The sequence below is a fragment of the Thalassophryne amazonica genome, chromosome 22 (genome assembly GCF_902500255.1).
Source record: "Thalassophryne amazonica chromosome 22, fThaAma1.1, whole genome shotgun sequence".
In the NCBI taxonomy this organism is placed as follows: Eukaryota; Metazoa; Chordata; class Actinopteri; order Batrachoidiformes; family Batrachoididae; genus Thalassophryne; species Thalassophryne amazonica.
Window position 1 is genome coordinate 6,097,362 of NC_047124.1, and position 26,586 is coordinate 6,123,947.

General features: G+C 42.2%; 3 protein-coding genes and 2 long non-coding RNA genes across 5 annotated transcripts; 3 read left to right on the forward strand and 2 right to left on the reverse strand.

The window, feature by feature from the left end:
- Nucleotides 1–1,323: 1,323 nt before the first annotated feature.
- On the forward strand, nucleotides 1,324–9,577 carry ncaph2 (non-SMC condensin II complex, subunit H2). Its single transcript, XM_034163920.1, has 20 exons — nucleotides 1,324–1,442; nucleotides 3,019–3,143; nucleotides 3,473–3,574; nucleotides 3,654–3,715; nucleotides 3,800–3,881; nucleotides 4,040–4,096; nucleotides 4,327–4,406; nucleotides 4,479–4,627; nucleotides 4,738–4,880; nucleotides 4,989–5,069; nucleotides 5,473–5,536; nucleotides 5,620–5,721; nucleotides 5,806–5,850; nucleotides 6,213–6,283; nucleotides 6,362–6,455; nucleotides 6,556–6,639; nucleotides 8,476–8,525; nucleotides 8,649–8,750; nucleotides 9,026–9,175; nucleotides 9,262–9,577. The coding sequence occupies exons 2-20, from the start codon at nucleotides 3,036–3,038 to the stop codon at nucleotides 9,388–9,390; spliced, it is 1,755 nt and encodes a 584-aa protein (XP_034019811.1). The 5' UTR covers nucleotides 1,324–1,442; nucleotides 3,019–3,035; the 3' UTR covers nucleotides 9,391–9,577.
- Nucleotides 9,578–10,469: 892 nt separating this feature from the next.
- Nucleotides 10,470–12,425, reverse strand: LOC117504389 (protein SCO2 homolog, mitochondrial). Its single transcript, XM_034163861.1, has 2 exons — nucleotides 12,334–12,425; nucleotides 10,470–11,724 (listed from the first exon to the last, which is right to left on the reverse strand). The coding sequence occupies exon 2, from the start codon at nucleotides 11,708–11,710 to the stop codon at nucleotides 10,850–10,852; it is 861 nt and encodes a 286-aa protein (XP_034019752.1). The 5' UTR covers nucleotides 11,711–11,724; nucleotides 12,334–12,425; the 3' UTR covers nucleotides 10,470–10,849.
- A 1,480-nt stretch (nucleotides 12,426–13,905) lies between these two features.
- On the forward strand, nucleotides 13,906–22,137 carry LOC117504388 (coiled-coil domain-containing protein 136-like). Its single transcript, XM_034163860.1, has 9 exons — nucleotides 13,906–14,084; nucleotides 15,380–15,664; nucleotides 15,799–15,873; nucleotides 15,962–16,264; nucleotides 16,350–16,467; nucleotides 16,541–16,715; nucleotides 17,390–17,524; nucleotides 21,760–21,857; nucleotides 21,889–22,137. Exons 1-8 carry the CDS (start codon nucleotides 14,033–14,035, stop codon nucleotides 21,850–21,852), a joined length of 1,236 nt encoding a protein of 411 aa, XP_034019751.1. The 5' UTR covers nucleotides 13,906–14,032; the 3' UTR covers nucleotides 21,853–21,857; nucleotides 21,889–22,137.
- A 276-nt stretch (nucleotides 22,138–22,413) lies between these two features.
- LOC117504391 lies at nucleotides 22,414–22,946 on the reverse strand. Its single transcript, XR_004558785.1, has 2 exons — nucleotides 22,894–22,946; nucleotides 22,414–22,675 (listed from the first exon to the last, which is right to left on the reverse strand). It is a non-coding gene; the product is annotated as an uncharacterized LOC117504391 (long non-coding RNA).
- Nucleotides 22,947–22,984: 38 nt separating this feature from the next.
- On the forward strand, nucleotides 22,985–23,607 carry LOC117504390. The gene is made up of 2 exons (XR_004558784.1): nucleotides 22,985–23,107; nucleotides 23,208–23,607. It is a non-coding gene; the product is annotated as an uncharacterized LOC117504390 (long non-coding RNA).
- Nucleotides 23,608–26,586: the final 2,979 nt, after the last annotated feature.

Genomic DNA, 26,586 nt, shown 5'->3' on the forward strand with positions numbered 1-26,586 from the left:
TTTCTTTCTTCCTCTTATTCGACCTTTCTTTTTCAGTAACATATTGAAATATTACATCATGACCAAAACATCAGCTGTGGTTGTGGTGACGTCATTACCTGCCTCACCTTACATATACTGGACAAAGCCTTCATGACGTCACCCATAGGTATCTCGAGAACCAGAACTGCAGATATGACGCCCATATGAGTGTTGCCATGTTGGCAGCGCCAACTTTGCCGATGCCCCGAAGAACCCAGAAGTGACCACACTCAAATTATGCATATTCGTATGTCAAAACCTCTTAAACTTAAACTACAAAATTTGGAAGAAAAAAATAACCCCCAAAGGAAACTATCTATAGAGACCATTTTTTTGTACCAGGCTGTAAACATTATTTCTGCTCCAAATTTGAACATTTTAAGCATGAATTGAATGATAACCTGCTCACTTTTGGAGCCAGCCTCCTGTGGCCAACCAAGGAACTGCAGCTTTTTCCTTCCGTGCAGCGCTTCATCTGAGACCACCAGCTCAGTGTGTTGCACAGGACATAAGTCACAGAATTATAAAACGAAGCGTTTCAGGTCTAAATTTAGCTGAAGAAGGAAAAGCTCTACATGCACAGACAGGAGAACTGTGACTTTGGAGATGTTTAACACAAAAACCCAACATTAGTCAACTTTAAAATGTCAATAAAACCGATTTTTGCACAATACGACCTCTTTAACAGCAGTTTGTAGAAACAAAGATGTATTGGAGATGATAAAATGCAGCTAATGTGTAAATGGTGACCACACAGCAGCTGTGAGGAGAACAGAGGTTCAAATGTAAGGGGAACAAAGAACACAGTGACGTGATGTCACTGTGACATCATCAAAGAATTCAGTGACATCAGCAGGATGTCATGTCAGGCACAGTATACAAACCGGGACAAACGGATTTTATTTATTTATTTATTATTTGCAATCTTGAATCTGACTATAAGGCTCTAACCCGATGTCCTTTCAAATTATTTTATCTATTAGGGTTAGGATTACGATGAGGTTGAAAACATCGTTTGGAAATTTTAACAATACTTCCCCTTCTGCCCTACGGGTTGCGCACTTCCAGGAATCTTGCACAGCAGCAGAATTGCAAATGTATATTCTTGGAATATTTCTGATTTTCAAACTCAACAAAAACCCAACAAAAAGGAGCACACGTTACTCAAAAGGTTTTATTTTTAGTCACTGCTGTGGTGATCCGTTGCTGCGTTTAGTACACAGCAGAACCGAGAGCTTCAAAGTTCACGGAGTGCAGAAAATGAACGCGTTCAAGCCGTTTCGCCCTGCGTTATAGCCTCCTGTCCTTCTGGCGGCGGTGTTGCACAAAAATGAAGCACCAGACGAAGAAGAATTCCGGCGGGTTGTTTGTGTTGTTAGCTTCTGCTGCTGTAAACATTTAGTCATTCAACTCTTTTATTGGTGAGTAAGAAGCGTTTATGTTATTCATTTTAAGTCGTAAAACTACATTAAAATGTCGCATCGGTGCTGAAAAGGTGCTTTAGCCGTCTGATAGTCACTGGAAATCGCTGGTTGGCTGGGACAGAAAAAATAGTTCAAAGATCTTCAGGATATTTTCGATATTCGATGTTTAGCCGTTTTTAGCTGGAAATGAGAAGATTTTCACATCAAACAAACAAAAAATGCAACACTTTAAAAAAAATGATGGGTCACAGAGGAGTAAGTTCCTCTATGACGTCAGTCCTTCAGATGCCAGACTAGAGAACATGTCTAATAATAATTACTAATATAGTCAAAATTGCACTTCAGCGGTTTGGAAACTGCTGGATATGAACATCAAAACATTAAAGTTTTTTTCTACTTTATTTTTTAATTTTTTTCAAAGGACATTTTATAAACTAAACAAGATACAATTAGTGTAAAACAGTTCTGAGAACAGCAACGATCGAGAGCATAGGAGTACAGTACTGGAGATAATGAGATAAGAATATTGTTCTTATAAACCATAAATCAAAAACAAAGCAGGTTATCACCTGTTGTTGTGAGATACATGCCCCATTTTTCCCCAAAGAGCATCGTCTTTGTCCTTTTGGAGTCTTAAGATGAAGGTCATGCATTCCATGCGCTGGATGTTTATGATTATTGCTACCCATTGGTCGATAGTAGGAGGTTCCCCACACAGCCATCGTCTTGTTATAGCCTTTTTACTTGTTGCCATAAAAAAAATTAAAGTTTAACAACCATTAAAGAAAAACACCAAATACATGTACAATCAAGCAAAAATGTTCAAATTATTCCATGAAGTGGAAGCAGGATAAAGCTCTGCATCCTGCTGTCATCATCTTAGAGGAGAAATAAGTCCTTTATAGGTCCTAACACCCCTTGGTGCATATCCGTCCACCCATTTACAGCTGGGTGGACGGAGACAATACAGATTAAGTGTATTGTCTAAAACACAGACAGGTAGCATGAGTGAGATTTGAACCCAGGTCTGCATATTGGCAGGCCATCTTATTACCCACTCAGCCACCTGTTCTCTCATTTTAGAAATACATTGTAAACCTGCATCCTGAGGCCACAGCGCACAACATTGTACATAATAATAATGACCCAGAAGAGGGACAGGTCACATTTGTCAAAACATTCACTTCATACATTCATTGTAAAGATTCATTAAATATTAGCCTTTGTTTAAAATAAACGTTGACCCTTTTTCTGTGACCTTTGACAGGTTCTTTCTAAAAGTGTGTTGTTTAGTTCCTGGATGACCTTTTGTCTGTGTTGCCCAATTTGATCCAAAAATGGACACACACAGAAGAAACACAACTGTTCTGTGTGAATGTAAAATAATCTGGTTACAGGCCAGAGTTGTGTTGTTAAAAAAAAAAAAAAAGCTGATTAATTTTTTTTATGGTGTCTTAAATGATGATCAGGATATCTGAATCGTTTCCGATCAGTTGACTTGTCATTCATTGGGATCAGTATATTTTTTTGGACTGAGTTTTTTGGTCTCTGGTTGAATGCTAATGTTCCTCAGGTCACAGTGAGTTAAACATGGAGTCCGTCGAGAGCCGCTTTGCCCACCTGCTGCAACCAATCAGAGAGCTCACCAAGAACTGGGATGTGGATGTGGCGTCTGAGCTCAACGACTATTTGGAAGAGGTAACATGACAGAGGTTTTTGAATCATTGTTTCAGAAAGCTGCAGTCATCACTGTTAATAACTGACAGTCAGCTGTTTTTCATGAAACTTAAGTATCTGAATAAAGTTGTGAGCCAGTTGCACCCTGCAGTTTTTGCTGGGGTTACTCTATTTTTTAAAGATGTTTGAAATTGGGCCAAATTGCCTTTTTTTCCCTCTCTCTCTCCATTTTTTTTTTTTTTTTTTACATAATGAAAATGGTTAATGTTAGTGCTTTTGGATGAAGAATGTGTGATGGGTCAGAATTTCTACACATTTATAAGATTGACTTTTTAAAAAAAATTTTGTAGCTGGATGAGATGTGCATCACATTTGATGGCGGGAAGACAAGGCTGAACTTTGCGGAGGCCGCATTACTCATCCAAGGATCAGCATGTATCTATAGCAAAAAAGTAGGACTTAAAAAAAAACAACCATCTTCAGGTATAAAATAAACAAGTTTTTCCAACTTAAAACCTTGACGTGTTTCAGGTGGAGCTTCTGCACAGTCTGGTTTATCAAACTCTGGACTACATCAATGACAGAAATAAGAAGTAAGATTCTCTCTATGCAAACTCAAGATTGATGAGGAGTTTTGTGATTTTATTTATTTATTTATGACGCAGCTCTTCTGACAGGAAAAATAAACTGACAGAATGCCAGGAGGGTGATGGTGATACTGCGGCGGGCAGTCATGAAGATGATGATGACAGTGCTACAGTAAGAACCAGGAAAGCCAAAAAAAAAAAAAAAAACCTGAAATAATTTACTATATTCAGGAAAAAATGTTTAGTCCCTGGATGACTCTGCAAAGTGTCAACAAAGACTCAAAACAACACCAGACTCTGGAGTTTTAACTGTTGATTCTTTATTTTTAGTTCACCACGATGGACTGCACCATTTCTGAAAACAAACACAAGGTTCTATCAGGCACGGTGAGCGAGCTTCACACAGTGCTGTATGAACATGGACAGAATCTATCATCTGACTGACAGGAAATGTTTGTTTTTGTTTGATACCTTGTGATGCCCGTCCCATCTGATTGGAACCCGCCCTGTTTTGTTTGGCTCCTCTTGACGCTCGCTCTGTCTTGTTTGCCGCCTTGTGATGCCCATCCCGTCTGTCTGTTTGCCCCCTGGTGACGCCCACCCTCTTTGTTTTTCAGTGTGTGAATGTCGCTCCTCTTCCTCCTGAGTCTCTGCTTCCTCCAGAATCCTTTGAGAAGCAGAAGTTTCCTCTGATCAGGTCAGTCTTCCAGGTTTTTCTTTGACCCGTCTGTGAAGACGTCCGGCTGGTTTTCACATGTCTGTGTTTTAGTGTGAAAGGAGACATCCTGTGCAGCCTGAAAGACTTCAGAATAAACCTCTTCCTCCCAGGAGAGGAAGACTTCATCCTCCTCACCTTGAAATCGTCCTGTTCCACACTGCTGCAGGGGTACCGACCCGCAGCTGAGTTCCAGCAACAAGGTATCAGAGCGCACGGTGCAGCTGTATTTTTATATAATAAATCTAAAGGTTGCTGCACTTTGAGGAGTGCCGGTGTATAATTTTATACTTTTCTGTTTTTGACGTTTCAGATTTTGAATTTCGGCAGTTGGAGGAGCCTGCAGTGGGCGGAGCTGACATTGATGATGCACAGGATGCTGCAGAAGAGAACCTCGCTCCTGTAGAAGATGTTGGAATGGAGCAGGAACCAGAGGAGCACGTTGAAAGACATGAGGTCTGTCCAAATTGACACGGACCGTGCACACACCTCACATGTTTGTAATACAATTTATTTACATCTACAATTTTGCTGAGCGGTGGGGGGATAAAAACCTGTGTCCAGGCTCCACGGGAAGGCAGGATGGTTCGAGAGCGGCAGCAGGTTGAACTCGACAGAGTGAGGGAGGAAGAGCCCACGCACACGGTATGCTGACGTCCCTCAACAGTTAACAGCTCTTAATGTGTCCACGTTCCAAGATGCTCTGACAGTAACCACAGAGAATTTATATTTGGAGTCCAGAGGTTTTAAAGCGGTGGCCCGGAGGCTGGTTGAGGACCTCGACCTTCCACTTTGTGGCCCTCAGAATGTCTCGTTTTCTGTATCGTTATATTCTGCACACATTTCAAAGTGATAAAAAGTGTTGTTTTACACTTTGCTTATCCTGGAGACATACTGCAGTGTGATCACAAAGATAATTTATTGAAAAGAGGGACCACTCTGCGATACTCTGGATTCTGTATTTTCTCTTCAGAATCCATGTTTATATTCAGAGTTTGACTTAATAATTTTGAATATGTTGTTTGTGTGATGATTCTTTTTGTTTCAGGCAAGTGCTTGGACACTTCTCGACCCCTATGCCGTAGCCGGGGAGGACAAACCACTTAAACCGGGTAAAACTCAGGACTCAGGGTGTCTTTTTATAAAAGCAGTGTCATCCATATGTGATATTTCAGTGTTTGTCATCTTTGTCCAGGAAAATGCTACAAGGTCCCCGACGGTTTGGATGAAGGTGGGAAGAGAAAACGAAAGCGGGCGTCCAAACTGCAGGACTTCAGGACCTGGTTCAGTGGGACCTGTAAGAGGCGGTTCATGTTTGAGGGGGTCTGAAAGTTGAGCAGCTTCCAGGTGACGTGAATTTACCTTTTTGTTTCTGTTGCAGTTGATCCTCCTGAGCCCAAGTTAAAAAATGGACCCACGTTTACAGGTAAGAACAGGTGAAAACCCGACCTGAAGCACTGATAAACCAGTTTAAACTGGCCACGTGTGAGTTAAACTGGTTTCAGCTACAACAAAATGCTGCTTTTCATTCGCTGGAACAATAAATAAATCAAGTTTTTATTGGTTTAAACAAACTTTATATGAATCATTTATATTATATCCATGTTTGTAATTGTTGCTACTATTTGTGTAGTTTTGGGTCTGTGTTTGAATCCGGTGAACCGGGTGTCAACCATGGACTCTGAACTCAAAGCCAGCACACGTTAATTGAAATCAAGGTGTAATTTCCCATCCAACACGCTAGTTGATGGTTAAAGGAGTGTAACTCTGAAATTTTTCTCCCATCAGATCTGAACTACATTTACTTGAGCAACATGAAGTGCAAGATGTCAGCTCGCCGGCGGATCTTCAGAAGAGCGGTATGTCGCTGTCTTCTGGTCACGTGATGTCATGCACTCTGCTTGTTGATCAGCCTGTTGAACGTACGGTCGTCACAGGGTGTGATCGTTTCTGATGAAGAGCTCAGGCAGACGTTTCTGCAGCGGGAGGAGGCGGAGCCTATGGAGGAGTTCGGTCACCTGGATCAGAATGGTAAAAAAAAAACAAAAACAAACAAACAAAAAAAAAACCTCACTTTTGTCCCCATGAAGACGTGATGTCCTGTTAATTTGGCTGTTATTCTGGATTGTAGAAAATGACAACTCTGACAATGAACCGGAACTTTGTCCAAACATTCCTGAGGAGTTTGGTGCAGCACCGGATTTTATATCACCAGGTAAATTAACTGTTAATGTTATATATATTTTTTTAAAATTCATTGTGTACATCTGTAAAAAATTTTTTTTGTTTTGTCATTTCATCGGAAAGTGCTTGGAATGAGCAGTTTCTTGTGTGAGACAGCGCCCCCTGCCTTCACAACCAGAAGGCAGTTAGGTGTGTTGATGCAGCCAATGAAATTATTCAATTTTCATCATCTTGTTCTTATTGGCTGAGTCGTTCACTGGACAATTAGCTCATTCACGTTTGCTTCCTGGAAATGTAACAAGCTAACACTAAGTAAAGTTAGTGGCTGTTGAAGCATGTCTCATGTTGAATTCCCTTGAAGAAAAAATAAGATGGCTGTGCTATATGAAACAAACTATGAAACATGTTTCATGTGGAATTCCCTTAGGGCCCCTTCACACATAGTGCAAAGTTTGGTCGAAGTGCGCCCGAAGCAGGAATCGTATGCAAAATGTGTAAAATCGTCCCTGCCTTGAACGCCTCGTACATCTGTTGCTACAACTATTTGCGCACACCAGCGGCTAAAAGACAGTGTGCGCTGTGTGAACCCATCAATCCCTGTCACGGCAGGCGTCGGCCAAATTCCAGCTGACACGCACGAGCATCTAACACTGCTCATTTTGCACTTAGAAAATGTGTGGCCATTCACACTATGAACACGATGACAGTCTGCAGACAATCACTGTCGTGCTGGCTGTGAAATTTGTCTAAGTTCCCCACGGGTGTGGCTTTGGTGTGTGTGTGTGTGTGTGTGCTGAATTGACAGGAGATGTGTCCACCCACTGAAGCAGCTGTGGAGATCTGTCGAGCTGGACAACACGTACTGTGTTTGGACGGACATGGACTAACAATTGCCCACTGTGACACGTGTGTGTCTGTTTGCTGTCATCACGTGGACATAAATAAAAACGTATATTGCGGTGGCGATATATGCTGTGGGCTGCAGTGTGCATGCGCTCCCTCGCTGCAGCCTATTGACAGGCTGCCCCCAGGCTGAAACGGGCCATCAGATCAGAACACGCAGCGGACGATCTGACTGTCACATCCCCCACGTGAGCTCTGTTCCACATGACGCGGTGTCAGTGCTGTGGCACGCCATCCACAAGACGTGTGTCGGGCAGAACTCGCGCGTGCAGGCGGATGGATGCACCGGACCGGTAGATGTGGGCATGAGACAAGCGAACTGCTTCATCATTCATGTCATTTCATGACCGTACGTCTGTGATCATGGGTCATCTACAGAGGAACAGACGGCTCGTATTTGTACTGTTCGCTTGATAAGAGGGATTCAATACAGTGCGGTGTTTTTATACGGTGTGTGATTTTTATTTTATTTTTTTAAATATGTTGATGTCCTTCCTGATATGAGGCAGTTTTTCACACCTTTTACAGGGCTGATCGTAGCTCAGCGGTAAAGTTTCTGACTGGCAATCAGAACTTTTGGCATGGGTTTGATTCCTGTGGATGGCATGTAATTTGTATTTTTTTTTAATCTTCACAGCGTGTAACCACATTGCGCAGTAGCTGTGAAAAGCTGCTGTGTTCCCGCATGCACGAACCGTCCCACTGGCATCATGTACGCCTGCCTGTCGGTGCGATGTTTGCGTGGTTCGATCATACGAGCTGTTTCGCCGTGAGTTGCCCTGACTTGTACTTTATTTGCACTTTGTGTGAAGGGGCCCTTAAAGAAAAATAAGTCTTGAGTTCATGATTTGTTCAAACTGAAGTAAAACACCAAAGGTGACATTTAACACCTAAATCGTGTCAAGCAAACGATGGCACTGTGTGTGTGATAATCTTTAACGAAACATGCGGATTTGTGTTGCAGACACGCGAACTGAGGACATGACTTATGAAAACCTGGTGAAGCTGCGAGTGGTATGTGATCATAACCTTCACAACGTCACACTTTAACCAGATGGTGTGAATGATTGTAAGTCTCTGATTAATAAAGTGATCAATGAAGTCGTGAGGTAGAAGTTGTCTTTGTCGGTCCTGCAGGAGCAGCTGGTGTTGAACTCACGGGGCTACACACAGGAGACGGCGCTGTCTCGCAGAGTCAAAGACTGGGAGGACCAAATCCGCCCTGAACTCGCTCTGCAGGTAATGAATCATTCTTATTCTGTAACACTAGAACCGGGGAGGTGGTACCTGGTACCAAAGACATCCAGCTGTCACCTTAGGTCACTGATTAGAGACTGACAAATACACAGTAAGACATGAAGCCCCAGGACCCTGAAGACTTAGACCACAATGAAATCCCTCTGATCACTGAATCCTGACATGTAGAAAATATTTTCCTCTTTTGAAGATAAATTAGGGGGAAAAGTTGCTGGTTGGTTTTAGACTGAGTAGTTTCTGCTCCCTACGACTCTCAGGAGGAGCGTCCGCCGTTCGACATCCACGATTATGGTGACAGGATCGTGGCCGCGCTGAGCAGCGTTGGACGCCGCAGAACCTTTGCTGCCATTGTCCACAGCTTGGACAACTTTGAAGCCTGCAAGTACCTGCTGGCGTCTCTGCAGCTGGTAAACAAGCCAACGATTAACAGACTTTTTTTTTTAAATCAGAAGAGACAAACTGAAACGTGACAGCTAACGTGTAACGTTTTCAGGCAAACGACTATACGGTCGAGATCGACAGCGCCAAGGGTCTGGAGGACGCTGTGGACTCGATGGGCCTGACGCTGCTCAGTACGCACAGAGCCACCGACAGATTCAAAACCCTTCACACCTCCTCCTGACCTCTGAGTTCACACAGCGCCACATTTCCCCCCCATACTGTTTATAGTTTGAAATTTTAAAAAAACATTTTGGACACATTCTCAACATCTTGCAGGACATAAACATGACACTGTTTTACATTTCATCATAGTTCTCTGTAATTTAAAAAGGATGTTTGATCTTTTTTTTTTTCATTTCGTCTCTTTGTAACAGTCCTGCTAACTACTTTATGTTTAGCGTGTCGTGTGCGATCACAGCTTTATGTATTTGTGCTCCGACCAGCAAAAACTATTGAATTTGAAAAACAAAGGGAACAGCAAGTAAAATGTGCAAAGCTGCTCTCAAAAACTTTGTCAGAATGTGGAAAAAGCCACAGTTTAACATCAAAGTAGCGGTGGATGCAAGATAGTTTTATTGTGAACGGGTAAAGTGGTCATGGCACACACATGTTAGCGGGCTAAAAGGATGAACTGTAGACTTTAACTCATTTAGAAACTATGTACATCTGAAATCCTCTGGACCGTGGAGCAGGTCTGTTCTTACAGTTAAACACTCCTGCCCACACGCCCCCTGCTGGTCAACATTCTGCATGAACAGCTGTGTGAACGTAACTAGCAGGTCTGTTATTTTACCCTAAATAATATATAAAAAAGTAAATAAACTGACCTGAGATTTTGAGATGAAACTTAATTTGAGAAAAGTCAAAAACAATCAGAAAAAGTTGGAAAATTCTCAGGAAGAATGCTGCAAGAATAAAAAAATTTGTGGAAGAAACATTTTTGTGCAAGTGTGATGAGTGACTTTTTGGCTTTTCTCAACATTTTGAGTTGAGTTTTTTCTTCATCATGCTGATGAAGGTTATTCTTAACAGTCTGGTGGAGTTGTCAGGTATTTATGCTTCTGTCACTATGGCAACAAGCTGAAATTATGTTTTCCCTCTTTGAAATGTCTAAAATATTACTTGTAATAAATACTTTTGAGTTTTGTCTGGTGGCTGAATGATGATTTTTTTTTTTTTTTTTTTTGCACAGCATGGACATTAAATTTCTGTACATGCTGATTCAGCGCAAGTTTCAAACTAATGAATTATTTTATTAAATGATACAAATACATGATACAAAATACAAGATAATGAATCATCTGTTCTGAAGGTAAAGTATGAAACTCCACATTTATATTGTTCACATTATTTCATATTTAGAATCTAATTTTTACAGCATTATTACATTTTAATTTTTTTTGCACAGCAGCAGAAAAAAAGCCATCTGAGCTTTTTAATTTTGGTTTCTGCTTTAATCAATCACGTTAGTCACTTCTTGTAATAATTCAACCTTGTGTTTGTGATGTTAGAGATTTATGGATGATTTTTATCTCCACGCTAACAAAAGTCACTGTGTCCAAACAGTGCTGAAGAAAACCTGCGGGAGGTTCATGTTTCAAGGGTGACCAGGATTGTTAGCATGTCTATGAATCACGGACTCATGAGTGTCCAGATTCCAGGAGTCCCAGTTTGACATAAGTCTTCATGTGTTTCCTGATGCTGTCTGCAATCTGTACCTCGTTCTTCAACCTGTTGTAGTAGTCCAGAAACAGTCCATCAGGACTGATCAGGTACATGAGGACTGTGTGGTCCACGATGTAGTCACCATCCTCATCTTTGGGTCCGGCACTGGCATACACTCTATAATCCTTCCCCGCCTGCTTCACCTCCTCTGTGGTGCCTGTTAGCCCAATCAGGCGGGGATGGAAGTCCTTTATGTACTTCGCGACTGCTGTCACGTTGTCCCGTTCCGGGTCTACGGTGATGAAGAGGGGCTGGACGGGTGGCAGACCGGGATCCTTGTCCAAGGCATCCACTATGGCACTCATCTTCTCCAGCTCCTCTGGGCAGATGTCAGGGCAGTGAGTGAAACCAAAGTACAGCAGCACCCAGCTGCCCAGAAAGTCTTTCTTGGTCATGCGCTGCCCCCTGTGGTCCAGGAGGCTAAAGCTCCCTTGACCCACAGAAACCTGTTTGAGCTGCTCAATGCGCTTCCTCTGCAGGTTCTGCTGCTTCTCCAGTTCCATGTACCACCACATGCCCAATACACCACCACCAATCAGCAGCGTCACCAGCAGCCTCGTCCTGAGCGGGATTCTGCCAGAGTCAACCGACGGCTTCTGGCCCTGAGACATGAAGCGTGTCTGGACGAGCAGAGGGTCATGGTACTGCTCACAATGACCAACAGCTTCAGTTATTTTCACAGTGGAGACAAGCAGTGTTTTGCTGACAGGATGAGCTGACACGGAGATGCACCTCAGAACACTCAAATTACCCACAAGGCACCGGAGTCCCAACATCGTCACCAGATGTTCTACAAGATAAAACAGATTTAACCTGGTGACACATCTAATAATCATACTCAGAGAAAGTAGACCACTGAAACAGAAATCACACAGGAGTGTGTAGATTAACTGTCTTGCACAAAGACGGGTAGCCTGAAGCACACACCTGGAATCTAAGCCACAGAGCAGGTTAATAATGCAATACATCCTCCAGCCGCTGGAGGCAGCATTGAACAGTAATACAGCATATTTCTGTGGTTTAAAAGCATTTGCCACTTCAAACAGGAGATGTTAGAAGCGGCAAAAATGTTTCCCTATATTATGTTTAAATATAAAGCGAGAGAGGAAAAAAGCAGCCTTTTGATGGTTACAGTGACGTCACTCCGCTGTTTTGCATCAAAGTGTGTCCGGAGTAAAACTTTGTCTTGTATGCAGTAGCAAAGGTGAAATTTTAGTTCTCGTTATTTTATTTCTATATGCTTTAAATTATAATTAAGTAACCGCCGACAAAAGTCCACAAATTAACGCGGAAACATTTCGATCGTCACCTATGTCGTCAAACGTGCTAATGTAGACACGAATCGATCATTATATATTCAAATATAATTTGAATAATCGGTTATGTGTATAAAAATTACCTGAATAATGTCTGCCGTCAAACAGTCGAAATACGAGGGAGCATGTCAAGCTAAATGCTAACAGACAGAAGCCGGCGAGTCTTCTTTTGTGAGGTGAATAGTAAAGCTGTTGATGGAGTAGCGCCACCACCTGGACAGGCGTGCACGGTGACATTCTCCAGGAATGTTTTACCTCCTGGATTCATGATTAAATTTAAACGCAGGCAAAACTCCTCCAGATGAGCTAAACGGTTACATGATGCAAATTATCTCTGATTTTTTTTTAATGTGCAGAAGTTTTAAGCACATGATCAAAATCAGACATCATGACAACCTTGGACAGAATGAAATTTTTCGGATCCATGTTCGGAACATCAGAAACATTTAAATTCTTCTTAATACCACCGAAACACATTTGAAAAATTCCTGAATTTATGTCTGACTGTCAGCAGAAGTGTTTCAGTGAAGGCTGTGATATTTTATAGAAAGATGACTTTGGTTCAAGTCTGACCTTATGATGTCATAAAGGTCTGCTGGGGATAAAGCCCTTTTTTGTTCGTGGGTGGAATTAAAAATCTGTATAAAAGTGAATAGTGTAATGGCTTTACAATCAGGTCCATAAGTATTTAGGCAGGATTTTGACTTCCCACAGCTAAAATCAAGAAGAAAATGAATCAATCCAGATGTTCTTGTGTCGACTTTCAGCTTTAATTCAAAGTGTTTAAGAAAAACATTAACATTTTCATAATTGGACAGATTTTTATATACAGTCCCGCCATTGTCAGAATTTATAATTAATTGGACAAACTAAATCTTTTTTTTTTTATATAAATAATCACGTTTAAAGCCAGTTTTCTTTAGACCAGAGGGAATGAACACATGAACATTCCCACCAGTCATTAACAAATGCAAATAGTGTGATACTTTATGGTAAATCTGTCTGGAGTTGGCAGCTCTGAATGAGGATTTTCATGAAGTTGATTCTGCAGTTTGCCAGAATGCACACTGGAGACTCTTGCATAGATTTGATCTGTTTTTGTTGTTTTTCTTCCACCGGGAATCTACAACAGACAAAAGCTGCCCTCTGAACAGTTTCTCTGCTCACAGCCACGGAGTTGTCTTGGTGTTAATCCCTAAACGGTTTATGATGTTTTTGTTGAATTACAACTGAAAGTCGACACAACAAGAACATCTTTGTTTCAGTTCAACTCCGCGGCAGTGAACGGAGGAAACGTGTCCAAATATTTACGGACCTGATTGCGGCTCACACCCACAGCATTCTGGGAAATGCAGTTCTTCGGTTGACCCGTGCACACCAAGTCCAGTTCCTAAACCAGAACCAGAATGAGTTAACGTGTGATGTCACTGGTTCGCCCCCTCCCCCTCCTCCTGTCTCCCTCTCGTTACGTAATTGATGACGTCCACAAAAAAAGCTGAGGTTTTGGAGTTTTCGTGTCTGAGCAGCAGAGACGATCAGACGGAGGTAGGTGACTGCAGGGGGCGGGGCCTGCTGACGTCATAGAAGATGAAGAGCGTTTAGAGAGCCGCAGAGAGTGAGCCGTCTGTCTGTCTAACTGTCTGTCTTTCTGCTTATCCCTCCATCTTTTCTGTTTCTTCCTCCGCTGTTCTCTCGGTTCCAGGATGGCGGCGCTGCAGCGGCTCGTTGGACCCGCAGCCTGAGGAGGAGCTCCGGACTATCCCTCCATCAGCAGCCAAAACCATGGACGGGTTCCACCTGCCGCCGGTCATAGAGGAAGTCATCGATCTGCCCGGTTAGTCTGTGCACGCGCCCGGTTACAATTCGCACGCGCCCGGTTACCGAGCGAGTGTCCTACTTTCAGGAAGCTAACTGTCGATCCGACATATTAAAACCGTAAATGATCGACAAGTTTAATTGTTCGAATTGATTTACAACATGAAATGAAACAGACATGAAAACAAAAAAAAAATCTTAAAGTCAGCGGACATATATTAATTAGCATGTGTGCTATTGGCAGCGTTACTGTTGAAATGAAACTGACACAATTGGAACGAAGCACTGATACATTACAGTGTCGTCGAAATGAAACACTGACATATTTCACTTTGTCATTGAACCGAAACACTGACACATTCCACTGTGTCGTTGAAATGAAACACTGACAGGTTTCTTTCATTGAACCTGAAATACTGACATCCCAGTTCTCAAGACCAGGCACCTAAGTGACTCAACTCTTCTTTTTTTTTTTAAAGATATTTAGATATACTTTAGTATACACTAGTAGAGTTCTACCTTAGAGTTGAAATGTATAATAGAAGATATACCTTGCTGAATTTTCATGTTACACTGTGTCGTTGAAATGACACAGTGACACATATAGTGTTATTGGAATGAAACACTGACACATTACAATGTCATTGAAATGAAGCCCTGGCAGGTTTCGACATGTTATACTGTGTAATTGAAACAAAACAGTGACACGTTAGATTGTGTCATTGAAACGAAACACTGACAAGTTACACTGTGTTGTTGAAATGAAACACTTGACACGTTACATTGTGTAATTGAAATGAAACACTTGACACGTTACATTGTGTAATTGAAATGAAACACTTGACACATAACACTATCATTGAAATGAAACACTGACATGTTTTACTGTGCCATTGAAACAAAATACTGACACATTATACTGTGTTGTTGAAACGAAACACTGACATGTTACATTGTAGTTGAAATGAAACACTGACACGTTGTACTGTATCATTGAAACAAAATACTGACACATTACACTGTGTTGTTGAAACGAAACACTGACATGTTACATTGTAGTTGAAATGAAACACTGACACGTTGTACTGTATCATTGAAACAAAATACTGACACATTACACTGTGTTGTTGAAACGAAACACTGACATGTTACATTGTAGTTGAAATGAAACACTGACACGTTGTACTGTATCATTGAAACAAAATACTGACACATTACACTGTGTTGTTGAAACGAAACACTGACACATTGAATCAAAACACTGAAACATGTATCGCTGAGGTTTGTCCAATCTCATCTTTGTCTTCTCACCAGATGAGATTTGTGAGCTGATCGTGGAGAAGCCGATCGCGCTGGGAGAAACCCTCACAGCCAAAGAGAGGGAGTCCATGGAGGAGAATGACAAGGAGGAGGAGGCAGCAGGGGATGGAGAAAAGGGCCAGCAGGAGCAAGGAAAGGAGAAGGAGACAAAAGAGGACAGAGGAGGAACTAGGAAGGAAGTGGACGATCTGAGGGCTCAGATTGTGCAGCTGCTGCTGGACCTGGAGGAGACCAGGGAGACCTCCCAAAGACACGTGGAGAGCTTCCTGGAGCTGCAGGGTCAGTACCTTACCGGTCTTGATCCGCTCAGTCTGCATGACTCTGGAGAATTTAGCCACAGGTCCGATTCATGTAAACCTCAGTAGTGAGGGTTTCATTCTGCCATCATAACAGTTTGTGCTTCCTGTCGTCAGGCGTGTTGGAGGAGGAGCGGCTGGCCAGTGCCCACCAGGCTGAGAGCTTCACCAGACAGATCCAGAGACTGCAAGGTAACCCTGAACCCAGGTCTAAGACTAAAACCAGGTTGGAACCGGGCCTGAACCCTCTAATCCAGCCTCTGCTCCTCCTCCTGTGCAGCCCAGCTTCGCTCAGTGCAGGAGGAGATGGACAGCATGGAGGAGGAGAAGGAGAGTGAGCTGGAGGAGGTGCAGGAGGAGCTCCGATCTGCTCAGGAGGACGTGCTGGTGATGCAGCAGGCGGCGGAGGAGGCGGCGGCCGAGAGGGAGAATGACATCGCCTCCCTGCAGGAGGAGCTGTGTCGTCTGCGTGGGGAGCTGCAGCGCCTCCACGCCACCATGCAGGAGTACGAGCTGGAGGTGACGACACTGAGAGCCGAGATCAGCATGAAGGGGCGGAGCTCCGACGCCTCCCTCACGCCAGGTGAGGCGCTGCCTAACTGTAATGAGTGCTGCAGCCTGAAGGGGGCGCTGGCAGCACTTAGTGATGCTGAGTGTATGATTGACAGGTGATGTGATCCAGCTGAGGGAGGAGCATAGTTTACTGACAGTCGAGCGTCAGTCACTGACTAAAGACAAGCAAGAGCTGAGCGACCGACTGGAGGCGCTTCAGCGGCGAGCGGCGGCGTGAGTCACCAACACAGCGCACTAATGCCACCGACAGAGACACGATAAAGTGAGTAACATGTGCTGTGAACAGGTGTGACCACGTTTATCTGGCCTTGAGATCAGAACAGGATGCGGGACACGAGGACGCAGTTTACATCAGCCTGCCGCAGTCTTCAGGTCCGCCGTCCGTCCACAGCTCGGACCTGATGCTCCTCAAACTCCAGCTGAGACAGGCTGAAGACACGTCCCAGAAAGTCCAGGAACAGGTACCAGAACTCTCACTTGGTTCTTGCACTATTAATACCATGTAAGATGAAGAATGATGTCACGGTTCCCATGGAAACACCTCCTCAGCTTTGCCGCTGTGAGGAAAATAAAGCATCAGCTGGTTTTGATTCCTGGGTTGTGTATGATTTCTAATGCTGCGTTCACATGTTGTCAGTAAACCGGAGCGTTTTCTAGCCGAAGACTATGGAATGTTCTGCACGGTGTGACGGTATGAGCTGCCGAAAGTTGGAAAAATGAAAACTTTTCCAGATAGAGATTATTTTAGAACAGCGCCATCTGAGAAATGGGACAACTTTATTCCAGAATGAACTGGATCTGTGACATCACAGTTGACTTTTTTAGCAGCACTCACTGGGAGAAAACGCTAAAACGCAGTCGCACTGATCAATAAGTAAATTCTGATCTGTCTTTTAAAAAATGGCTGCGTCTTCTCATGCCATCATGAGTGTCATGATGTTGAATAAACGATCCAAACCTGAGACTTCGGGTTCGGAAAGAATTGATTAAATGTGAAGATCCCACTAAACCATGTGTTACGGTATCAGGGTCAGGGGTCGGGGTTATAGTTATACAGTCCGTGATGTCACCCAGTGCCGACTTTCCACTTTCTGCGTGTCTTTCCTCGTTTAATATGTCGGTATTTTCTCGTCAGTGTGACGGTTTGAAGCACGAGCTGGCGGAACTGCAGCAGCTGTACGACGGCAGCCAGCAAGAGCGAGCTGCACTCGAACGCGAGCTGCAGCGCTGCAAGGCGGAGCTGCAGAAGATGATTGGCACAAAGTCACAGGTGAGAAGCTGAAGGTCTCAGCTGATTGTTTACTCTTTATTTTATAGAAAGTGCAGAAGAAAAAAAAAAACCCAAAACAGTTTTACTGGCTGAAAATTTCACGATGAAGAAAAGTGACGGCAGCTTTCTGACTTTGATCAGACATCAGACACATGTTGTTCTGGGATTAAACTGTACGATAACACAAAGTCCACAAAGTCTCCTGCCCAAATCCACTGTGCTCACTCCACACTGACCAAAGGTCAAAGATCACACTTCAGTCACTTTTTTTTTTTTGGTAATAAAATTATATTTTTTAATCACATGAGGATTTTATTTTTCATCACATTAGGATTATTATTTAAATTAAAAAATGTTTTACTTTTTGATACATTACGACTATTTATTTTTTGTGGTCACATCATGATTTTTTTTTTTTTTTTTAATTTGTCACATTGGGTTATTTTTTTTTCTTTTAGGCATGTTGAACTTTTTATTTAATTGTTTGTTTATTGTCGTCACATTGGGTTTTCACTCACTCATCTTCAATTAAGAGTCACGGTGGGGGGGGGTATCCCAGCAGTCATAGGGTGAGAGGCAGGGTTTACCCTGGCCAGGACGCCAGTCTGTCACAGGGCCACATACAGACAAACAAACACATTCACACCCACATGCATGCCTACGGACAATTTAAAGTTGACATTGGGATTTTATTTTCAAATATAAATTTATCATTATTATTATTATTATTATTTCTTGTTACTTTTTGGACATAAAAGATTTAATGAATCTTCAGATGGACAGGAAGTTCGATCAGCGCTCAGAATGTGAAGCAGTGAAAAATAAAACAGAAAACAAACGTTACCGTGAGAAGCTCGGGGTGGTGTTAGAACCAGGAACCTCATGGTTCTTCTTCCGGATGTTTACAGGTAGAGTTCTTAGTTCTGACATCTGTGCCAAAAGAAATGTTTGATTTAATGCTGGTTTAGAGAAGATTAAGAAGTGAACTATAAAGGCGTTAAACTGCTTCCTGGGTTCCTGATTGATCAGTTTGGTTTGTGCTTGTGTGCGACTCTGTTCGAGTCCGGTCTTACCACAGACCCATTTGTGGACCTGGTTCTGATGTAGCTCCTGTTCCTCCTCCTTACTGCTATCAGGATTTTCCCCAAACTGTCCAAAGTTCAGATCTGGATTCTCGTCACCCGGTGTCACTGGTCTCTGTGACATAAATCTCAGACCCGATTTAGGTTACAAATCAAGACTTTCTTGCTCCAAATCAGAAGTGCATTTTGGTTTTCAGTCTGGCTTCAGAACCTCAGACTCTGAGACTTGAATTGAACATGAAACACAATCTTCAAACTGCACCTGAACACAGCATTTAACTCTGACTTGTTTGAGTGCGGAGTCATGGCGAGTTACTTGACTTGACACTGGTTTGGCGTTTTGACTTAATGTGGCATGAGACCGATCTGAGACATCTGACCGATCTGAGACATCTGACCGATCTGAGACATCTGACTGATCTGAGACGTGACCGGAGCGGAGCAACCGATGAAGGTGTGTGGGGGGCTGCTGAAGGGCCTCCCCCTCCACGCTAGGGAGCTTTTGAAAGTTTGAGGTCCAAATGGTGCATTCTGAGGCTTCTTGAAGGACCAGAACAACAACAACAGAGCACGGGAGCTGCGTGAAATAGGACGTTTGTGCATTTTTACTGTCATTTTGCCACTTTTTAGGATTTTGGAAAAAATTAAGCTGTTATTATGAATTCAGACCTTGAATCTGAACACGAGACGTGATTTGGACCATGAGTCAGAACCGCTTTACTCGCCTTCCATTATTCAGACTTTGACTCTTAATGCAGAATATGAATTGGACTTTGACTTTTCATGTGAGACGTGATTCGGACATTGACTCAGAACTGCTTCACATGACTCAGAACTGCTTCACTTGCCTTCCTTGATGTGAGCTTTGACTCAAGGAGAATGTCTTTGGGTTTTGGCTGTGCCCATCTTAAGACCCCAGGACGCTACAGGAAATCAGCATGACAGCTTTGCTTTGGCCAAAGTGGCAAAAAGAATTATGGGTAATTACGAGGCATGGAGGCTTTTTGACGGAATGATGTGCTGCCTCACGTTATTGTTTTGCATGTGGAAAGAAGCTGATTGGTGATGGGACAGAAAGGAGGACCTGGTGGTGTGGACTTATCGGCTTGGACTTGGCCTTGACTGGTGTCCCTCCGTATGTTTGGCAGGTGTTGACCTCATGACCTTTCCTCACTGAAGTGCACTGGCACTGTGGTGGCACGTCATGTGTTTGCAGGGATCTTTAAATGACCAGATGTGGACTTTGTTTGGACCTGATCTGACAGATCTCCACCTGGTCTTTAACCATCTTTGATCTTCTCTAATTATTTCTTCTTTCTGTTTCTTTTCCTTCATCATTTTTTTTAAAAATCTGACACCAAATTTTTCTTAAATTTGATTTTTTTTTTTTAATTCATTTTTGTACATTTTTTGGTTTGTTTTTGTTTTTTCCATCACGTTGTTGTTATTGTTTTTTTTTTTCTCCATCGTCTTCTCTTGTCTTCTCCTCAGACCTGCTCGTCTCAGTCTCCGCCCCCCGTTTTCTCCGCCCCCTTCATAGGAATGATTGTAATTGTGGCCTTGATTTGGTGCTGGTGGGAGGAGCTGGCATCCTAGAAGGGACCAGGTATGGCCACGCCCTTCTTTACCTGTTCTGTGCTGTACCGTCGCTAACGGTGACCCAATCCTACAAACGCTTCTCTCGACAGTTTGAATTGGAACCCATTTCAAATGGCCTCTTACGTGATTCTACACTCCTGAGCATGTCACATGACGTGGGCGGGTCCTCTGAGGGGACGGACAGTCATTGTTTGGTGACTGTGGGCCGGCACCAGAACCTTTACTGTAACGGCGTTCTGATCCACACCGGTGTTACCGACGTGTTCCAAACAAACAGTGTAACCTTTGACCTACTTCTGACACCCCCCCCACCCAACACAACATATCAGAGGATCACATGACTGACTGAAGTGTTGGTTTAAGGGTTCGGTGTTTTTTAACGCTAGTATGCTACGTGTAGCATGAGCATGTCTAAAGGTGAAATGTCAGAATACTGATAACGTTTGTCGTGGAATTATTTTCCCTTCTGTTTCTTTTCACTGCTAATTAAAATAAACAGCTGTTTGGATTCGCGGCATGGTTCCGTCTTTGCTACAAATCCTTGAATCGAGGTTCACATTGGTCACATTGTTAAGGATGGTTCTGTGCTCGTGTTAGCATGACGTTTACACCACAGTCGTGCACTGGAAGATTATAATACTGTTAACGTCAAACGTTTAACATGTAACACCAGTCATGTAGCTTACAGGGTAATCTATCTAACGTCACAGTTGTAGCTAAATGTGGCATGGTTAAATGAAGTGAAGACTCCGCCAATTTGGTCAATGACATCATAGCTAATAGCTATCTAACGTCACAGATAGTTGTAGCTAAATGTGCCGCTGCTAACTGAAGTGAAGTCAGTGTCTATTTGGTAAATGACATCATAGCTAACAGGCTAATGGCTATCTACAATCACAGATAGTTGTAGCTAAATGTGCTGCAGCTAACTGAAATGAAGTCTGTGCCTATTTAGTGAATGACATCATAGCTAACAGGCTAATAGCTGTCTAACGTCACAGATAGTTGTAACTAAATGTGCTGCTGCTAACTGAAGTGAAGTCAGTGTCTATTTGGTAAATTACATCAAAGCTAACAGGCTAATGGCTATCTATTGTCACAGATAATTGTACCTAAATGTGCCATGACTAACTGAAGTGAGGTCTGCTGCAATTTAGTCAATGACATCATAGCTAATAGCTATCTAACATCACAGATAGCTGTAGCTAAATGTGCCGTGGCTAACTGGAATGAAGTCTGTGCCTATTTGGTGAATGACATCATAGCTAACAGGCTAATGGCTATCTATTGTCACAGATAATTGTAGCTAAATATGCTGTGGCTAAATGAAGTGAAGTCAATGTCTATGTGGTAAATGACATCATAGCTAACAGGCTAATGGCTGTCTAATGTCACAGTAGTTGTAGCTAAATGAGCCGCAGCTAACTGAAGTCAGTGAGATTGTTTCTGTTCGGTAAAGGACATCATAGCTAATATGTTTTCCCAATTAATGTCAAACATAACTGTTTATTTGATAACAAAGTTACCGTGGTAACCTTGCCATTTCTCTTTTAGCAGAGCACCACTGAAGGCTGTAATCTGGCGGTGGCGGTGCTCGCTGTGGCAGCCATCATTGTTCTGGTGGTTCCCAGCTTGACCAGAGCCTGAAGGACGACACAGGAGCTGACCTCATGGAGCTTCTGTGACCTCTGGGAGTGATGTCACCACATAGACCCGCCCTCATTCCCGCCCTGATGTCTGCTCCCTCGCAAATGCTGATATTTTGATCTTCACGCCACAGACGTCAGTGAGTGCCGCTGGCGACCGCAGTAAAACCTGCAGGTGGTCAGTGGAAAACGCGGTCGCTGATTGGTTGGTTCATCGTCACGAGCTGAGAGTCTATTTGGAAATAAGAATTTTTCTTTTCTTTTTTTCCTTTTTTTTCAAAAGAAAAAAGTCACAATTTGTGTTGTCATTTTAACAATGGAAAAAAGTGCATCAGTAAAAAAAACAAAACAACAAAAAAAAACTATTATTTATTTATTTGACCTAAATATTCCATAAGATCTCAACTGATGAAACCAATATTAACAAAAAGAACTGAAATATATACACACACACACACATTTTTTTGGCCAGCAGAGGGCCTCACAGCGTTGATGTAGCGAAAGTAAATCCACAGACCAGTTCCTCACTTTAAACTTGCTGAAGCAGCAGGAAATGTTTATTTTTTTCTGAAATATTTGTGTAGCAGATAAAATGTGACTGTTTTCACTTTAAAACTGTGATTTTCTTCTACTGTATGTTTTCTTAGCGTGCCTGTAACTCAAACGTAACTTATTAATCAGTCTGTGTTGTAGTATAATAAATGCAATTGTCAAAATACAGAGTAAAGAAAAAAACTTATGGACGTTAAACTCGCTTCTCCAACCTTCATTCTTTGAGACTGTGCAGACGTCTTGAGGTGGTTCACAGTGCCGGGGTTCTGGGTCTTGGATGAGACTTTACTTCGTGCGTCCTCTGTGGTGCAGATGACGTTCTAGCTAATTGCTAAAATAATGATGGTGAATATGGTAATAGGTTGTGTACTGGGTTTTGGCTGACACTTTGCTTGGTGGTTCCTTAGTGGTGCTTATGATCTTCTGGCTGGCTGGTATTATAATGATGGTCATTATGGTAATATGTTGAGTTCTGAGTCTTGGCTGAGACATTACTTGGTGGTGCCAATGAGGTTCTAGCTAATTGCTAATATAATGGTGGTGATTATGGTAATAGGTTGGGTTCTGGGTCTTGACTGAGACTTTACTTGGTGGTTCCTAGGTGGTGCCAATGGGGTTCTGGCTAATTGCTAATATAATGGTGGTGATTATGGTAATAGGTTGGGATCTGGGTCTTGGCTGAGACTTTACTTGTTGGTTCCTAGGTGATGTGTATGATATACTAGCTAATTGCTAAAATGATGGTGATTATGGTAATAGGTTGGATTCTGGGTCTTGGCTGAGACTATATTTGGTGGTTCCTAGGTGGTGCCTGTGATATTCTGGCTGGTTGCTAGGATACTGATGTGGGCTTGGCAGTTGGTGGTTATATGATGTTTTTGGCACTTGTTAGTACATAACTAGGGGTTTAATATGTTGTTTTGATTTGCGTTGAAGAAATCAATTAATGCTTAATGACTTAATGGTTGTAAGCTGATGGTTAATATTCGGTTATACAGTTGCTAAGATACTGTTTGGTGGTTGCTCTGATATGGCCATCATATCCTACGTCACTATCTGGTGTTGGTTCAAATTAGGGCTACAGCTATGATTGTAGTCATTTAATTGATTGAACATTTTTTCAGTTAATCTAACAATTATTTTTTTGATTGATGTGATTGATTTCTGATTAGTTGATTAATTATTTCATTAACTTATCAATAAAGAATAGCCATAAATTCTACATATACTCTTAGATTTTCTCATAAAAATATTTTGCAAATAAAAAAAAGTCAACATCATATGGATATAAAATGTATCAATAAACTTTTGCTGAGACACAAAAACAATAAAATCAGTAAACCCCCCCCATCACACATAGCAAGAATGTGGAGGAACCATTCCGACACGGCAAATATTGCCATAATCCGACGCAGTCGGGAGGAAAAGAGGCGTGGTCAGCTGTGGTCCGAATGCATCCAGACTGCCTCGTGCACACCTGCAGGATGAAGCCCAAACATATGTTTGGGCTGCATCCTGTTGTCATCTGACAACAGTCAGATGACACAGACTGCTGTCAGACGGCACCGACATTGGAGCTGTCAGTCACTCACTCACCCTCGCAATCAAATCTCTGCTCGTCCTCACATTCCCAGCGCTAAACTGACCTCTCATCAGTGTGTGTCTCACATAACGGAGTACGTGTGTAGAACAGGTGATCTGAGCGATGAGTGTGTGTCCACTCAGCTGCGCGTGTTCACAATGGCTGAACGAGCCGCATGTGCCTGTGTGTGTCAGTGATCACCTGCTGTTAGTCCGGTGAAAAATCGCTTTAGGTGTTTGATCAGTATATACTTGTCTTGCATTGCTAGATTTTATTTGTCCGGCTGGACTCCATAACTGCTGCTGATTTGTGCTGGCAGTGCACCAACTTCCCACGTGCGCAACTTTCAGATGCAGTGGACCTTCTCTTGTCTTTTTTTAAACTCTTTTTTTGTTGTTGTCATTTTACTTGATATGCATCTTAACACAACTATAGTTGGATTATCGTTGTGGGACGGCGTTTCACATGGGATTTATTCTTACCAGAGGTGGATTATGTATTTGTCATCTGAGCACACAGTGCAGCTGGGTGAGAGGGACTTGACCAGCTGTCTGCACTGCGCTGTGGAACGTGAGGTACCAGAGGTGAGTTACATGTTTATTTATGTTGTCATGTGCTGGGCAAACATTTCCACATCATACCTGCTACAGAGGTAGGAGGTGAACATGTAATAATATGTGCATTACAGTGGTGACATCCCGCTCAGCTGTGTTGCGGAGCTGCACCGAGCCTCTGATGCGTACACAGTGCCACATATTTGTTATTACATAACATTTCCTTCGCCCTCCCTGCCCAGAGTCCAGTGACGGTGGACAAACGTGGCACAACATGTCGGCAGGCTTTGCTGTGACCAGTTGATCTCAGAGCTCAATCAGCCGCGATCAGATTGTTTCAGATGCTGTTTTAATGATGTCAGAATATGTCAATTGTGGTCAGATGGTCATCAGATTACACATGGACCGCCGTTGGATAGGTGTCCCATCTCGACGGAGCCTGGAGAGTTTTGAACGTGGGTCACACTTAGGTCCACCGGCCGATTTTGACAAACTGTGTCGACTTCCGCAGATGGCTGTCAGAATGTTTTGGAACTGAAATCTAACACTTTTCGGATGTGCGCCAATTCATAATTCCGATGCCACTCTGCGTGATTCCGGCTATGTGTGACGGGGGTATAACATAAAGTATGAGTGAATGAACCATTTCAGACTTTTAACTTTGACCTCATCATAGTATTCATTGTGAAAGTTCAAATTTCTGCACTGTGGGTCACATTTGACTGTTGACTACATTCTGCCTTTAATTACTGTAGTGATGTCATAAAGGCATGTTAGTCAGCTGATGGAGGCACTCTGTTATTTAACTGCTAAAACATACAGTATCCCATTTAAGAAATCTGGCTCAGTCAAGGTTGGCCCCTCCTTTCACAGTTGCCCCCCCTCCTTGAGCGGTGAAGAATGAAGCCGTGATTCCAAGAAATGAGACGCTATTTTCTGATTGTCTCACGGTGGTTTGAGTGTTCTTGGTCACCGACGTTTGGTTGTGATGGCTTCAGGCGTTTTACTGAATGTTGCTCTGATGTATGTTACATTATTCTCAGTATAAAATCTAAAAATTTCTCAGTGATTGTGATTTGTTTTGCACTTTATAGGATTAAATATTATGTTTGTAATTTTATTTATATCTCGGATTTCTTAGGGGAGCTTTTACATTTGAGTTATGACGATGACTGTGAATTTAAGTTGAAATTATTAGTTTTTTTTTTTTGTTTGTTTAGTTTGCTGTCAGGTTTTTCTGTATTGATGCACATTGTTTATGTTATGACACTTTAAAAAAGTTAGTGTGCACAAACTGAAGAGGTTTGAAAGAATGTGTTAAAATAGAAGAATGCAGAACTTTCAGTCAAAAATGTTCTCTTTTTGTGATTTTTTTTTTTTTTTTTTTTTTTGTCTTATGGCTTCCTGGTGATCCGTGTAACTGTGACCAGCTTCGTATGTAGCGTGTTTGCATGATGACAACATGTAGCAGTTAAACATCATCGCTTCCTCATTAAAGGACAAATGCATAGTTTCCACAATTACCAATTCTAATAATAATTAATAATAATAATAATAATAATAATGTGTGTAGTTTGTGTAAACACTTTGGTATGTTGATGGTGTTTATGTGATTTATTTTTACATCATCAAGAAAATTCAGTCTTATTTTTCAAATAAAAAACATACATTGCGTTAGAGACGATGTTGGCTAAATTTTCAGTGATGGACAGAATATGAGCCAGAAAACAAACAAACAAATAAACCAGAATTTCTGAGATTAAAGTCATAACATTTTGAGAAAATAGTTACCGAGTTACAATAATAAAAAACAACTTCTGGGAAGAATGTAAGAAGCCACAAGAAAATTATAAACTTAGGACAATAAAGAGTTTTAAAATTGTTGTAATTGGAAAATAGTCATGTTACAAAAAAATATTCTGAAAAATTAAAAAAATAGGATGCTGGTACAAATTGACAGCATTTTGACAAATATTGTTTTGACTCTGTAGAATATTAGAAATATACATTTTGACACTGTTTGAGTTTTTGTTGTTTCTTCATTCTC

What these genes read in the sequence shown, in the direction of transcription:
- LOC117504388 (XM_034163860.1), top strand. Translation starts at nt 14,033, where the DNA reads ATGGACGGGTTCCACCTGCCGCCGGTCATAGAGGAAGTCATCGATCTG. An exon ending in GAGCTTCCTGGAGCTGCAGG is followed by an intron (nt 15,665 to 15,798) that starts GTCAGTACCTTA and finishes TCCTGTCGTCAG; the next exon opens with GCGTGTTGGAGGAGGAGCGG. An exon ending in TGATTGGCACAAAGTCACAG is followed by an intron (nt 17,525 to 21,759) that starts GTGAGAAGCTGA and finishes TTTCTCTTTTAG; the next exon opens with CAGAGCACCACTGAAGGCTG.
- LOC117504389 (XM_034163861.1), bottom strand. Translation starts at nt 11,710, where the DNA reads ATGTTGGGACTCCGGTGCCTTGTGGGTAATTTGAGTGTTCTGAGGTGC.
- ncaph2 (XM_034163920.1), top strand. Translation starts at nt 3,036, where the DNA reads ATGGAGTCCGTCGAGAGCCGCTTTGCCCACCTGCTGCAACCAATCAGA. An exon ending in TCAACGACTATTTGGAAGAG is followed by an intron (nt 3,144 to 3,472) that starts GTAACATGACAG and finishes AAAATTTTGTAG; the next exon opens with CTGGATGAGATGTGCATCAC. An exon ending in AGCACGTTGAAAGACATGAG is followed by an intron (nt 4,881 to 4,988) that starts GTCTGTCCAAAT and finishes ACCTGTGTCCAG; the next exon opens with GCTCCACGGGAAGGCAGGAT.